This window comes from Tetrao urogallus, assembly GCF_951394365.1.
Source record: "Tetrao urogallus genome assembly, chromosome: 14".
In the NCBI taxonomy this organism is placed as follows: domain Eukaryota; kingdom Metazoa; phylum Chordata; class Aves; order Galliformes; family Phasianidae; genus Tetrao; species Tetrao urogallus.
In genome coordinates this window covers 8,425,821-8,440,508 of record NC_136827.1, presented here as the reverse complement: position 1 = coordinate 8,440,508, position 14,688 = coordinate 8,425,821, and the positions used below count along the sequence as shown (strand labels likewise).

Sequence of the window (14,688 nt, the reverse complement as noted above, 5' to 3'; positions counted from 1 at the left end):
TTTCCATATCAGAAACCCCTGAGAGAGTCATGTGCAGTTTTGGGGATACTTGGTGCATGAGGGTTGAAGTAGTGGAGGAACAGCATGTGTCTGTGCCACAGCTCGTACTGCAGACCAGCAGAGGCACCCAGCTGTCAGCACAGCAGTGTGCAGTCTTTGATAGTAGCGCTGTGCTCTACCAAAAAACAACACCCAGAGAGAAACCAATTTTTTCCCTCCACAGTTTTTCTCTGGTGATTTATAGGAGTGTTTTTCCAAGTAAACCCAAACAGGGCCAGTGACGGACTCTGAATTGAAGATTGATTCTGTTAATTGAAACAAGAGCCATCTGGGTGGAAACTGGAGGTTTCAGATAGCTGTTTATATTGTTTCATTTGTGATTTCTAGAATTCCCAGTCCCACAGTTAGCAAGGAGGGTGCTGGTTGACCATACAGTGGGATTTTATTGGCGTAAGTGATCTATGACGAACACAAAGAAATGTGAACCAGCTGTAAGAAAGCAGCAGCTTGCACCTCCGCAGCAAACTGCTTCGAAGCCACTGAGTGTGTTCTGCTGAGCCAGTGGTCTGAGCTCTGCTCCCAAAGTGTGTGTAATTCACACATTAGCTCCCATCTCTCGGGAGCAATTCCTCCCTTGGAAGGAGGGAATGACAAAGTGCCTCTCCTTTTTTTTTTGGCCAAAAAAAAAAAAAAAAAAAAGTTTTCTCTTCAGGGGAGGAAATGTCTCACAGCGCCAGGGTTCTGTCTTTGTCATCTTCTGGACGTGGTGCCATAAAGGGAGAGAAAAGGGGGAAAGACATCTTTTGAGGTGTGCTGGGATCCAATCCTGCTGGCATTTGACATGGAGGCTTAAAAATTAACCTCTTTCTCAAATCCTTCTTGTGTTGAAATAATTGAAGGCGTTTGAGCTGAAGAAAGGGGCTGAGGTCACTGTGTGTCCAGTACTGGTATGACTGTATTTTCTTTTGTTTGGACAGTTTAATGTCTTGAAGTGGCTCTTGTTTCCTCTGATTAATTCCTGTAAATATCATGGAAAGGGATCTCAGCCACACGGCAGCCAAGCGTTGCACAACCTTCCATCTCACACTGCTTTGCAGCACAGAGCTACACATCTCACAGAGCTTCAGCCGAGGAAAAAGGGATTGGTCTTTTCCTCCTTCTATCTTTTCCACCAGCACGGAATGCTCTCTTGTTTATTTTTCTTCTCTCTTTCATTTCTGTTTGATTGCTTGTTTTAAAGACTTCTGGCTTTATTTCTGAAGGTGTGTATTTAGAAAAATCTGTAGCTTCAGCTGAACGTGAACTGAAGCAGCCAGCCAGTAAAAGGTGACTGTAGTTGCATGTGAGTTAGGTGAAATCCCATCTGCACATTTGTGATGACGAGGTCAGACATTCAGAAGAGCTGTCCGATTAAATGAAACACTGTAGAATCATGGCATAGCGTGCAAAGGCAGATGCTCCTTTTATTCTGCATTACATTGCTTGAGATATCTGAAAGGATCTCCAGCAGTAAGTCCCCTTATCCCTGACAAGATGTCCATCTGCAGTTGCATAGCTGGAGCTTTTTGTGCTGAGCAGTTTCAGTTGCTTGGCCTGAGAGCCCCTCTCTGGGTTATGGTTAAACCCAATCTGTCTTTAGGATTTAAGCAGTTGGGAATGCTGCCATAAAAAGAGCTATTTCAAAAAGAGGCAGGGAAAAGACTCGTTATAAAAAATAAATAAAAGAATCCCCAAGTTGAATGGTAAAGAAAATAATTAACAAATTATCCTGCTTTCCATCTGTGATGAGATCATAAAAAACAAGGAGAACTGCAGTGGCATCAAAGGGCTTGAGAATAAAGGCGGTGAAAGAAGGAGAACCAGGAACAGTAGGGACAAGTGGGGCCCTCCCATATTCATTTCCATGCTGCAGAATTAAATTTATTTAGAGCAGCTACTAAAACATCCAGCAAGTGATGGGACAGGGAGGGAGGAGAAACAATAAAGAAAGGAAGAAAGGTTGGATTTTAGGAGAAATTTCTTCTCAGAAAGTGGTGATGCGTGGACAGCTAAGTGGACAGCCGCCCAGGGAGGTGGTGCAGTCACCATCCCTGGAGGTATCCAAGAACTGTGAAGATGTGGCACTGAGGGATGTGATCAGTGGGCATGGTGGGGTGGGTCGGTGGTTGGGCCTGATGATCTTTGAGGTCTTTCCAACCTTGTGATTCTATGAAGATAACATTCTGAGATCCACTCCGGAAAAATCTGCTTGTCTGACATAGCTGGAAGCACAGAATGTACATTTGTTGGTAAGAAACGCCCAAATCAGGAGAAACACTGGGGCAGGAGAGACTGTGCGAGCTGTGAGCACTAGGAAAGCTGCTGCACACGGGCTGGGCGTGCTTGGCTATGGCCAATGTCAGGGTTCAGCCAATACCAGTTGATGTACAGTCGACTGTACAATTCCTGGAGGGATGTGGTGGCCTCGGACACCAACCACAAGGACCCATTCCCAACACATTCCCCCTTTGCATTGTGGATCCTGCAAGAGACTCTCCTGGCCCAGTGGAAGAGCGGTGCTTTGCCCCCTGGATTTAATTGTAACCAGTTATTCCCATCTCTTTGCCCTGTTTTGGATTCTTTACATATTGTTTTTGAAAAGCTTAGTGAAATCACAGCCTTTGTATATATAAAATATAGGATGATTGAAGACCTGGCCACTTCTTTATTTAGCTTCCTCAGCCATGCGTTCCTCCCAAAGCATTTTCCCCTCTCTCTGCCAGATCACTGTTTAAACTGTGTGTAAATATAAAGAGAGCTATGGACAGTTTAAAAACGCTGCTCCATGTTGGGCGCAGGGCTGCTGGGAGCACAGCTTCCTAGAGGCCTTTTTTCCCCTTTGCCTGTGGTTTTGTGGCTCCCTTAGGACAGATGAAAGCCCCGTATGGGTGCCACTGTGATGTCTGATGGTTATCCATCCCTGTTTGGACTGAAATTGCTCCGTCGTTTTTAACTGAATTCTCTCCTGTCCTCCGTCTAGAAAAGTTGTAATTAGGGAGGGAAAAAAAACTCCTAGAATCACTGCGTACAGAGGAGATAAAGATGCCAGTGGCTTCGATAACAAATCTGAGGCAAAGAAAAATAGCAGGTTTTTTCCTTTTATCGTGGGGCTTTCTTGAAAAAAAAAAAGGAAAGCTGAAATGAATGGCCTGGCTCTCCTTTCTGCTCCCGTAACATCACTTAAGTGCTGCTCTCACTCGTCACCTGTGCTTTTCTTCCTTTGTGCAGCCCTGTTTCTGAACAATCTCAGTGCTTACGGGGAAGTTTTCATGTGTTTTTGTCAGAGACTGGGAGTCCGGCTGGGCTCACAGCCCTGCTGGCAGCATTGCTCCGTGGAACTGGGATCCAGCAGCAGGTTGGGTGCTGGCTGGCCTCCAACCGGGCTGTTTTGGGGTAGGAAGGGGATAAGTGTGCATTGTACACAGCCCGAATGTGGTGCTGAAGGCAATATAAACACCGACATTGTGAGTGTTTGTAGGGAACAGTGGAATCAGAGCTAGGCTAAGGCACCTCCGCAGCTTTTCACGTGTTGTTTGCTTCCTGTTGCACAAGCTGCCCTCCTGGTGTGTCTGTAGGGGATGGGTGGGTTTCCTGCGTCCAAGACAATAAAATTCTTTCCCTCTATTTGTTCCTGCCTGTGCTGGATGGGTCGATGGGAAGGATGGGAAGGATGTGCCGGGCTGCAGCACTCTTTCCATGAGCCCCGTATTGCAGCTCTGAGATGGAATAAAACTGCTGCTCTGAGAGTATTAGAAGGGAATGCATTTCATTCTCCGATTTCATTAAAAGCCATTAGCATTGGAATGGCATGGCCACTATTTATAAACCCCCCGTGCAGATGACTTGGTGCAGCTGGTCAGAAGAAAGGAGGTTTGATGGAAAGAGGGAGGCTGTTCACATTAATGGTCATTATGTGCTCTGCCGGCGGCGAGGGGACGTGGAGCGTTTCAGTGTCGGCGATTCCGCCAGTCACGTGTGTGCCCGTAACTCTTTAACAAATCACTGTCATGTTTGGGGAAACAAAACACGACTTCAAAGCAATGGGTTTCAAACATGAAGCATGGCTCTGAGAAAGAATTCTGAGCAGTTTGTGCTGGAGGGAGGAGAAAAAAGTTGGCTTGGAAATTGGGAATTAATGAGTGGAGAGAAACCGGGGGCAAGGAGACAAAACCAGGTTTGTGTTCTAGTCTGTGAGAAATATCATAGTAGGATCCCATGCAGGATGATGAAGCAGTGACACAATGGGTGTCCCACAGACACACTCCTCTCGTCTGAGGACATGGCCGGCATTGGGAGTCCTTGGGTTGGGAGTCCTTGGATTTGAGGTCATTGGGTTGTCTTTAGGCTGTGCTTATGGTCTGTACGTGTGAGACAGACCCCAGTAGCACAATGTGCCATGAAAATTGTGAATGTGTCTCTGAAAATCCATACTTGAGCTGTGCTGCACAGTCAAGACAATGTCTAATGACTGTAGGAGTAATGGGAGAAAAGAGCACGGTGGGACTGTGCTGGAGTCAGACTGTGGAGAAGGGGAATGCACAAGGAGAACAGTGTGTGATGTAACAGCAGAACTGCTACTGAAAGTGAGATCCTTGGGCATTGACCTAAGCTGGGTCTAACTGGCAGTGAGCACAGTGCACTTGATTTAACAAAACATCTTTCATGGAAAGATGGGAATGGATTCCAGCTTTGCCCAAAGCAATAACCTCTTGGAACAAAAATAGGTTAGTGTTGCAGACCTATGGAGATTAGATGTTAATACACCATTTCTGTATGCATTCAGTAAAACCAAGCAGAATAAGAGGGTTTCCCAGCCCTCTGCTATCCCTCATCCCCAGCTGAGCTCACTGCTGCCCAGCCCCAAGTGCTGGGTCTTCCATTGCTCCATGCCTCACGGTGCACTTCATTGTGTTCTTGTGGGAAGCAGTGGCAATAATAAGTCATAGTGATCCATACTTGAATTGCTAACGTTGCTGCTTTCAGCGTGTGCACCAAAGTGCTTAAGCAGGGATTATGGCACGAACTCTGCCTTTTCTCCAGCTCTGTCCCGCTCGCTCTTGCTTTGTCTCTCCTTAACCGAGGCTAAGAATTTGTTACTAGAGTTGCAGACTCATTGACCCAGATTCACTAATAATACGGGGGAGAGGAGATTTTTTTCTCTGCTTAATCGTTGTCTTCTGTATATTCTTAGTGCTATTTATATGCAGGAGGACTAAAAACCTGTAATAAAGATGGTGCCAACTTTGCAGCAGAACTCATGCATGTGCGCAGCGAGAGTGAGAGGCACAGCTGGAGAGAATGCAGTGGGTGCAGGGGGACTTGCTGATATCCGCAGACACCTTAGGAGATTTTGGGGCAGCAGACACTGTTCTGAAAATGCCACACATCAAAGTCACACCTACACTGTATTTAGTGATGAGAGTCATAGAATCACAATGTTGTTGGGTTGGAAGGGACCTTAGAAGTCACCCAGTTCCACCCCCCACCAGATCAGGTTGCCCAGGGTCCCATCCAGCCTGGCCTTGGACACCTCCAGAGATGGGGAACCCACAGCTCTGGGCAGCAGCGCCAGGGCCTCGCCACCTTAGATAGAAATAACTTTGAAGTACACGCTGGTGGCTCTGCAGGGCTTTGGCACATTCCCTGCCCGTGTTTGCTGCCTGTAGAAGAGGATCAGAGTAACTGGTGGGAGGCTGAGACCTCTGTCAGCACAGGGCTTTGGGCTGTTCATGCAAACCACAGGAATTCCAGTGGGGATATTTACTAATTGTATGGTTGCATTTTCCAATTGGTGCACGCTGGAATCAGTCAGGGTTTTGGAAGCAGGGCTGGTTTTGTGCAGCAGCCGTACAGTGCCTTTGGGAGCCCAGCTACACATGCACATGGCTGAGTGTGGAACATGGGAAACCCAGCACTTCCCAGAGAGCTTCGACATGTTTTCTGTATTCAAAAAAGAAAAAAGAAAATGTCCATGCACTACATTTTTAGGTGACCAGATTTTATCTCTTGTACTGAGCAGATAAGATCCTGCCATGGCAGTGTGCTGCTGGGGCTCTGCAGCAGCATGCAGCAGGACCAGGGTTGTGCATGGATGCTGTTAGGTCCACGAGAGTGGCTCTATAGGTGTGCAGTAGGGGCATTAAGCTTGCCTGCCTTTTCCCCACCTTTAGCATTATCCCTGTTTCAAAGAAAAAGCCACCTGCCCTGCTCTCCAGAAGCCTTGTTTAATGTTCAACGGGGTTGTTGTAGCAGCGACCTATCTACTGTAGTAGGAAAAGTCCTGATGTTGCTGATAAAGCAGCGACCATAAAGATAAGGCACGGGTGCACTGGCTGCATTCCCTTTTGCTTGTGCAGTGAGCGTTACTGGATGGATTTTGTGCTTCTTGCTACCCTTCAGCCTTTTCTCTCTCCTTGCATGAACAACACGGGGTGATCATGCATGTTGGTGAGCTGCGTAGTAGCAGTCTCAGTGCTTTCTGTCTCCTTCACATCCTTGCTTTCTCCAGCATGTATTCCAGTTGGGTACCTGCTGACCCATCACTTGCTTCCCCTGTGATCCCAAGCTTCATTTGTCATGGATTTACTCAGAAGGGTCCCAGCAAACACATCATGATGCAGTGGTTGTACTGTTAAGGCAAACCTGGGACGTACCTGGAGCACACTGGAAATGCAGACCATTGTCTTCCTCTCCTTGCTTTGGGGCTAGCTTGCTTTCTCCATTGGCTGCCCCATGCCCATGGGGCCGGGCTGGGGCTGCCCTCTGTCCCATACCTGAATACATCAGCCTTTCATAGAATCATGCAGTCATGGAATGGGTGAGAAGGAACCTTAAAGCCCATCCAATTCCAACCTCAGCCATGGGCTGGCTGTCCCCCAGCAGATCAGGCTGCCCAGGGCCCCATCCTACCTGGCCTTGGGCACTTCCAGCGATGGGGTACTGTACTGACCGCCGTATCTTTCTGAAATGCAAAGTGCATGTTTATTAAAAACCCTCTCCAAAGGTCAGCACAACCTAAGAAATAAGTGCACTGGGCTTCTGGAAAGAAGGTGCAGGGCCTTCAAATGTGTGATAACTAGATATGGTTGTGTTGGTCCCCATTACCCCGTGTTGGGGTCAGAGAGGGGAGGTTGGAGAAATAGCAGCAGTACTGAAACACGATGCGAACTAGGAAATGAGGGCAATCCCAGTGCACAAACATCCTGTTGGGCTGGCTGGCCCCCGCGGGACGCGATGAGCAAAACACATGGCAGCACACTGCAGTGGGCAGGCCATGCCTGGCTGCCCCGCGTTGTGTCAGGCTGTATTGCTGGTGGCAGCAGACAGGTGTTCGTGCGGGGGGAACGTCGTTATAAATAAATGATCCCTTCATTTCCTTCTGGAGATTTTCCTATTGTTCAGTCACAATATGCTTTCCTGTTTTGACAACAAACAAACAACAAAAAAATCCCCAAACCCTGTCCCAAAGTTCCTTGCTGGCAGGGTGAGAGCAGACGAGGGGGATTTCTCCTGGGGGCTCCTGCTCTGCCCTGTGCTGTGGAGAAGGTTCTGTGTGAGGATGGCCACAGCCCGGGGCTCCCCTGCCCATCTGACCCAGGACTCCTTGTCCTTGGCATTGCAGTGGCAAATCACCTACTGGCATTAGGGTAGGGATGCATCTATTTACATGAGCGTGCAGATGGGATTAACCATTACCTTGTGTTAAGCAGCCATGGTTACATGCAATTTGAATGAGGAGAACACAAAAGAGCTTTTATTTAGCCACTGCATTTGCCTGTCATAATTTAGGAGTGCCCCACTGAGCTCAGTGGCAACAGGAGCCTCTCACCTCTATAGCTGGTGTTGCTTGCTAACAAGGTGCCCTAGCCCAGCTCCCCTGTCAGCTTTCCCAGCTGAGCTCCCGGTGTCTTTGGATGTTCCTTCCCATGAGAGGAAGGCGTCAGAAAATCCTTCCCTTGTCCCAGAGCAAAGCCAGGGGCTGCACACAGGGAGGAAGCAGCTTGAAGGAAGGGCCAGGCAGGAGTTTTCTGAAGCTTCAAACGTGGCAAAAAGTCTCAAAAGGGCTGTGTGTGTGTGATGTGGTGCTATATTTAATAGCGTGACTTTGAGCACCCAGGATGCCGTTCGTTTTTGCTTTAAAAATCTGCAAAGAAGAGAAGATGGGGAGTGAGAGAGAGGAGACCAAAGTGGTGGTGACACCGTGGTGGTGATTATGGGTGTCCCAGAGCAGAGACCTGCTTTCAGGATGTGCAAAACAAAGGTCTCAGCCTCCAGGAACGTACAGCTAGGCCTCAATACTGAAAGTGTTCCTTTTTTCAGTTCTGCTTCACGCTTGTCTGAACTTCACTTTAGGCCCCAGATCTACTTTTCTTGAAATTGGTCTCGAAATTGCTATTGACTTCAAACGCTGCGAGATCTCACCCATAAATTCTTCCATCTGTAAAAGGAGGATGGCAGGATCTCTGTGCCATCTGTGGTGCTGCAAAGCTGCAAACAATCATGGTTTATGAAGTGCTTTGAGCTTAAATGGGAGGTTCTGTGTAAAGGCGAGCCCTTGTGGGATGAAATGTTCCTTCCTGTGCCAGTTGGATCTGATATCTGAACCAAGGGCTGGGCTGAAAGTTTTGGAAGAACACTCTGGTGATGTAGAGGTAGTCCTGCAGCTGCTAAATGTCTTGGTTTGTTTGTGTTGCTCAAAAGCTCCTGTTCATCATTACAAAATTAAGGGGCAGAGAAGCCAGTGGCTACACATCCCACAAAAATTTTCCTTATGCCTTTCATGTTGAACATCTCTGATCTTAACAAGCAAGATTCTCAGAGATTGTGCGAATCTGGCACCAGCCAGCTGGAATGATGATTTAACAACACGTGCATTTTACATAGGAAATGGGGAGCTGCAGTTGAAAGTATCAGGCCTTTCTGAATGCAGTCGGATGCATTCAATGAGAACAAAAGGAAGTTTTTTGTCCAGCTTTGCAGGGTGTAGAGGAAAGCTGTGAACCTTTCCACCCAAGAGCCACATTTACTCTATATCTGCACAAACCAGAGGGCCAAACTGGTTTAACAGAAGCCAGTGTACAGTCTTGCATCTGGGGAGGAATAATTGCATGCACCAGTACAGGTTGGGGGATGAGCTGCTGGAGGGGAGCTCTGCGGAGAGGGACCTGGGTGTCCTGGTGGACGACAGGTTGGCCATGAGCCAGCAGTGTGCCCTCGTGGCCAAGAGGGCCAATGGCATCCTGGGGTGCATTAAAAAGAGCGTGGCCAGCAGGTCGAGGGAGGTGATCCTCCCCCTCTACTCTGCCCTGGTGAGGCCTCATCTGGAGTACTGCGTCCAGTTCTGGGCTCCCCAGTACAAAAAGACAAGGATCTCTTGGAAAGAGTCCAGCGGAGGGCCACAAAGATGGTGAAGGGCCTGGAGCATCTCTCCTATGAGGAAAGGCTGAGTGAACTTCAGTCTTGAGAAAAGAAGACCCGAGAGGGGACCTGATCCAGGTCTATAAGTATGTAAGGTGTGGGGGGCAGAATGGCGAGGCCAGACTCTTTTCAGTGGTGAATGGAGACAGGACAAGGGGAAACGGCCGGAAACTGCAGCATAGGAAGTTCCGCACAAATGTGCGCAGGAACTTCTTTACAGCGAGGTGACGGAGCACTGGAACAGGCTGCCCAGGGAGGTGGTGGAGTCTCCTTCTCTGGAGATGTTCAAGACCTGCCTGGATGCCGACCTGTGTGACCTGGTGTAGGGAACCTGCTTTGGCAGGGAGGTTGGACTCGATGATCTCTGGAGGTCCATTCCAACCCCTACAATTCTGTGATTCAATTCTGTGATTTTAAAAGTATTGTCGTTCCCAGCACACAGCGCTAAGCACCAGACCGGGAAAGGCTGGTAATGGAGTTTCAAGGCTGAGCCAACACACGGCCACGCTCAGGTCCTTCTGACAGACTGCTGTTTTCTCCCTTTGCAGACACAGGCCACCAGACCCGCTCAGTCTCCAGCCGTCCCTACTACAGCTTGCCCAACAGCAGCCATGAGCGCCGCTCAGTGCTCACCGTCACGGAGCCGCTGCGCTTCCACTCCCACGCCAAGGGCAAAAACGTGCGGCTGGACGCCCATTCCCGACGGGCCACGCGGAGGAACAGCTTCTGTAACGGGCTCACCTTCACCAACCGGCCCATCCACGTCTACGAGAAGGTGCGGCTGAAGCTGGTGGCTGTGCACCATGGCTGGAGCGGGGCCCTGCGCTTCGGCTTCACCATCCACGACCCGTCGCAGATGAGCTCTGACGACATACCAAAGTACGCCTGCCCGGACCTGGTGACCCGGCCCGGCTACTGGGCCAAAGCCCTGCCAGAAAGGTTTGCTGTCAGGGACAATGTCTTGGCCTTCTGGGTTGACCGTCACGGGAGAGTCTTCTACAGTATTAATGACGAGGAGCCGATATTGTTTCACTGTGGTATTAAAGTCTCCGGTCCTCTCTGGGCGCTCATAGATGTCTATGGAATTACCCACGAAGTGCAAATACTAGGTAAGTGTGTCTTTGGCCCGTGGCTTGCTCTTCTGCTTGCTCTTTCCACTGCAGCATCTTTTTGGAAAACAAATGCGTGGTTTATCTGGTTGATTACTTCTGTGGGACACTTAAGAACAACTAATTTCTGATCGGTTTTGTTCATCAAATTAATGATTTTTCTTTCGGCGTGGGATGCAGAAAACAGGACGTTTCAGAGAAATCAGTTATGGAAAGTCCTAAGAGTCATAGAATCACAGGATGTGGTGGGTTGGAAAGAAGCTCAAAGAACACCCACTTCCAACCCCTGCCCTGGGCTGGTTGCCTCTCACCAGATCAGTCTGTGCAGGACCCGATCCCACCTGGCCTTGGGCACCTCCAGGGATGGTGCACCACAGCCCTGGGCAGCAGTGCCAGTGCCTCACCACCCTCTGACCCCTAATCTAAATCTCCATTGTACATCACAGCAGCCATGTGATGGGCTAGATGTAAATCTTTACATGTAGCTTTCTTCAGCTTGTACGGAGCTAGATGTGCTACTATGATTTGGAAAAACATGGTGCTGTTTTACAGCCAGGTCCCAGCTGCAGGCTGCAAAATGGTTAGTCTAGGGGCAGACAGCTCTGACACAGATTCTTCAGAATGGTACCAATTATTTTACAGCCGAGAAAGTTACGCATAAACAACACTTTGCCCTTGCCTGCTCTGTCTCAAATGTGTAATTAAACCTTTCCAGTAGCTTATCTTGCAATTGCAACCATGACACTCTCCAGCCTCTGGTGCTCATCAAAGAGGTGAGGAGGTGTTTGCTGTTCTGCCCAATGCAGCTGCTTCACCAGAACAGCCCTTCTTCCTCAGTAGGTTATAGTTAGACAAATAAAATGCTGCTTATTTCTGCTTTCACTCCATCCTGCCTGTGGAGGCAGAGTGCACAGTAAAAGCCTGTGCCAGGGGCACCTGTGCTCTGCTTTGGTTTGGATCAGGGTGCCAAGCCCCATAAACTGTCCCAGACATCAGGGTGATGCTGAGCCATTGGGCACCAGCAGATGCATCTTCCTTCCTCCAGATGTGGTGGTGCCCTAGCAGACATGTTCATCTCTCTGACTCCTCCTCCCCAAATCCTGAAAGTTGAGAAAGCTGTGAAATGCAGCCAGCATACAGATGCATAAAATGTATCTTTCAGCATCATGAAGCTTAGATGTGGCTTGCAGCTCTGGGGAAGCATTTCATGCCACTTCAGGTGGCATGGAGAAGGAAGACAACTCCTGAACCTCCTCAAATCCTGAAATCCCCCCTGGGCCCGGCATGGCCAAGGTGAAGAAATGAGTTAAGAGTCATCATCCTGACCTGACCTTTGTTGTGAAAGGGGAAAACAACTATTATTGTAAAAAAATCTTCTTTCTGACATCAGCAGCAAGGAGCTATCATACAAACTCTTGTAGTGGAAATACTGAGTCATGGCCTGAAGCAGTGATTGAGCACCTGGTGGGAAGGCAGGGCCAACCCAGTGGAGCTCAGGTGCATGCAATGCAGCTGAATGACCAGAAGGGATGGAGCCAGCAATCCCAGACCTCATTTAAGGGTTGGCAGTGGAGGCGAGGGCATCTCTTGTTGGAGATCCCTGCCTACCTGAGGCCTTCTGAAGGTAAGCAGCTCTGTTCCTGTATTTCTGTGTCCATGGCTGCTGCATCTGAGTTCATTCTTATTTGCTGTAGCTGAAGACTTTGCCACCATGCTATTATTGTGGTACTTTCCATCACATTCTAGTGTTGTGATTCAAAGTCTCTGCAGTGCTGTACCCTCAGGTATGAGGCTTGAAATGCTTTTGTAGAATGACCTCTCTTAGACACACCAGTGCCTACATATGTCATTGTCATAAGGTAACAAGACATGCAAAATAAATATACACTGATTCCTCCACTCCTTCACCCATCACTGTGTTGCAGACTTGGCTTGCAAAAGACTTTTGGATATTGGGATATTGAGGTATTTCTTCCTTTAAAAAGTATTCTCAAAGGTATTAGACATAAGAAAGCTGGACGACCATGCTAGTTTGCAGCTTCTCCTGGCTCACCAGTACAAGGAGCTCCCAGATTAGATGAGTATTTCACAACACCTCAGCTGGTGCCAAGATGCAGCTGTTCTGCTTGCTGCCAGGTCCCCATGAGTGCTCTGTTTGCCAGCAGTTGACCTCTATCTAATTTTTCCATTGTTTTTCTATTCAGAGGAACAGAACTCAGGTCATCCATAGGCTGAAATAACAACACAAGTAGTGGTAAAAGTAGCCAACTGTTTCTGATGCCCCTTGTTGCTGGGTTTATCTCACAGATAGCATGTTTGCAGAGACCACTGCCCGTCTCAACACCGCCCGTCTCAGCTCTTGCCTTCCCCAGAGCAACCACGACTCGGCCAACTTCAATAACAATGAACTGGAGAATAATCAAGTGGTGGCCAAAATAGCAAACCTAAACCTGAGCCGGGTGCCGGGACTTGCGACAGACAACCACATCATCCCCTGCTGCCCCAACCGGCGGCTGCGTGTGCAGGGGGTCCCGGCCTTCCTGGACACAGACCTGCGATTTCACCCCACCCATGGACCTGACATCACCTTTTCCCAGGACCGGATGGTCGCCTGCACCAACTGGCAAGAGAGCAATAGGACTTTGGTGTTTTCTGACCGCCCTTTGCACATCGGCGAGAGCCTGTTTGTGGAAGTGGGACACCTTGGGTTGCCATACTACGGGGCCCTCTCGTTTGGCATCACTTCTTGTGATCCGAGTACTTTAAGGACAAACGAGCTCCCAGCAGATCCGGACTCTCTCCTGGACCGCAAAGAGTACTGGGTGGTGTTCCGGGCCTTCCCGGTCTTCAGCGGAGGTGACATCCTCAATTTCACGGTCTTGCCAAACGGCGAGGTGCACCATGGGGTGAATGGAGCAAGCCGCGGCATGCTGATGTGCGTGGATACCTCGCAGTCTCTCTGGGTGTTTTTTACAATCCATGGTGTAATCAACCAGCTCAAAATACTGGGTAAGTTATTGAAGGACAGAATAACAGGGAGCACCTGATTGGTAAAAGAGAGCTATGGGCTGTCGTCACCTGCCTGTGTAAGGTGATCAGTGATGAGCATATGCAGCTCCTGACCCAACCTTGTGCTGCTGAGCAGGAGGGAGCAACTCATGGCAGCTGTCACTGCCAGAGATGCCTTTGTGAACCTTCCAGGAAGGGCTGAGATCTAAGAGGTAAAATGAACAGCATGTAAGGAAGCCAGGAGAGCTGTGTGTGCATCTGGCTAGTTTTCAGAGTTGTGTGTAAAGAAGATTCTTTATAAGCCCACGGTTCCAGCCAACAGGTGTTGGACTCCTGCCTTTGTTAAGAGCAGTGGGTTTTGTGAGGGCAGCTCTGGTGCTGTGGGTTGGTATCAGCTCACCATGGGGCTCAGCTCTGTGTGTCCATGTGTCCCTCTGTCCCAAGGGGGCTGAGTCCTCTCCTGTACTTGCAGGCACTGTGCAGTCCAGCCCAGTGACCGTCTCACCCTCAGGGTCCCCCGGTGGCTCACAGTACGACAGTGACTCTGACATGGCCTTCAGTGTCAACAGGTCATCGTCTGCCTCGGAGTCTTCGCTCGGTAAGGAGGGCTTAGCGCAGGGTTGCTGGGTGGGCAGCACAGTGGGTTGTGGATACTGGCTGGTGAAGGATGCTGGGCCATGTGTGGGGAAGGCTATAGAAAGAAGGGCCTAAAACATAGACCTGGGGATGGTCACAGGATCATTGAGGTTGGAAAACACCACTGAGATCATCTAGTCCAACTGTCGATCCGTCACTCATACCCACATGTTGTATAATATCAAGTGTGCACACTTGTGACTGAATGACCTTGTTCTTCTTCCTTCTTCCAGTGACTGCTCCCAGCTCTCCCCTGAGCCCCCCTGTCTCTCCAGTCTTCCCCCCTCCGGAGCCATCCAGCAGCAAGAACGGGGAATGCACCGTCTGCTTTGACAGCGAGGTGGACACGGTGATCTATACCTGTGGACACATGTGCCTCTGCAACACCTGTGGTCTTAAGCTGAAGAAGCAGCTCAATGCCTGCTGCCCCATCTGCCGACGGGTCATCAAAGATGTTATTAAGATTTACCGCCCGTAG

The 14,688-nt window shown here is 49.2% G+C and overlaps 1 protein-coding gene across 2 annotated transcripts in view; it reads left to right on the top strand.

Annotated features, from left to right (window-relative positions):
* The window catches only part of NEURL1B (neuralized E3 ubiquitin protein ligase 1B), a gene marked incomplete at both ends in the record, with an annotated part of 75,425 nt that extends 60,737 nt beyond the window's left edge, over positions 1-14,688 (top strand). For both annotated transcript variants that reach the window (XM_079542623.1, XM_079542624.1), the window contains 4 exons: positions 10,005-10,565; positions 12,873-13,574; positions 14,047-14,172; positions 14,444-14,688. In XM_079542623.1, the coding sequence (XP_079398749.1) occupies positions 10,005-10,565; positions 12,873-13,574; positions 14,047-14,172; positions 14,444-14,688 (1,634 nt within the window). The remainder of the gene's footprint in view (positions 1-10,004; positions 10,566-12,872; positions 13,575-14,046; positions 14,173-14,443) is intronic.